At 55.2% G+C, this 784-nt stretch overlaps 1 protein-coding gene across 1 annotated transcript in view; it reads left to right on the forward strand.

Annotated features, from left to right (window-relative positions):
* Positions 1–523: 523 nt before the first annotated feature.
* Positions 524–784, forward strand: part of CD82 (CD82 molecule) — a 17167-nt gene continuing 16906 nt past the window's right edge. Inside the window, exon 1 of the mRNA XM_010144150.1 lies at positions 524–607. Coding sequence (XP_010142452.1) covers positions 545–607 — 63 coding nt within the window. The 5' untranslated portion in view covers positions 524–544. The remainder of the gene's footprint in view (positions 608–784) is intronic.

Genomic DNA, 784 nt, shown 5'->3' on the forward strand with positions numbered 1-784 from the left:
GCTGAGCTGAGCGCAGGAAGCTTGGTTTAATGCTGCCTTTCCAACTGACCCCGTGGCCTCGCTCTTCAGTGTTCCGTCAGCTGCTTAGGAGTCATGAGCAGAGAAGATTTCCTGGGCCAGGGAGCTGGCCTTGTGAGCTCCTTCTTTAGATAAGAGCATCCCTCCTCTCTGCCGGGAGCGGTGGCTGGAGTCGGTGTTTTGGCTGATGCTATTAATGCAAAGTCTGTATAAATAATGGTGGAATTAGAGTGTAGTTGTGATTAAATCCCCCCCATAGCTGCCGACAGCCCTCAGTCACTCTCCAGGATCTCGGCAGCAGTGACTGTTTGTGTTGGAGTGATGGTGGTGTCTGGTTTTACCGCCCTGAGGAGGCAGCTCGGGGGCTGTGTGGAGCACTTGCTTTCTGTCCATCTGCTCCAGACCCGGCAGATGGTCCCGAGCTCTGCACAGGCTCGGGGTGCTGCCCTGACACTGCCCGGAGGACCCGTCACTGACAACACTGATTGTCTGTCTGCTTTCCCCTAGGTCCTGTAAGTGAAAGAAGATGGGGTCCGGCTGCCTAAAAGTCACCAAGTACTTCCTCTTCCTCTTCAACCTCCTGTTCTTTGTAAGTACCCAGGGCAGCTGCAGAGCAGAGGAAGGCCTGAGCTAAAATTAGCTGGAGAGGTCTCTCTTCTGGATGTTGGCCCAGTGTGTTCAGTAGAGGAGATGGCCAGAGGTTTGGAAGGAAGGAGGGAGTCGCTGAAGCTGAGGGACGTCAGAGCTGCCGTGCAGCTCCCAGGGG

This window comes from Buceros rhinoceros, unplaced genomic scaffold (genome assembly GCF_000710305.1).
Source record: "Buceros rhinoceros silvestris isolate BGI_N320 unplaced genomic scaffold, ASM71030v1 scaffold19239, whole genome shotgun sequence".
Classification (NCBI taxonomy): Eukaryota; Metazoa; Chordata; class Aves; order Bucerotiformes; family Bucerotidae; genus Buceros; species Buceros rhinoceros.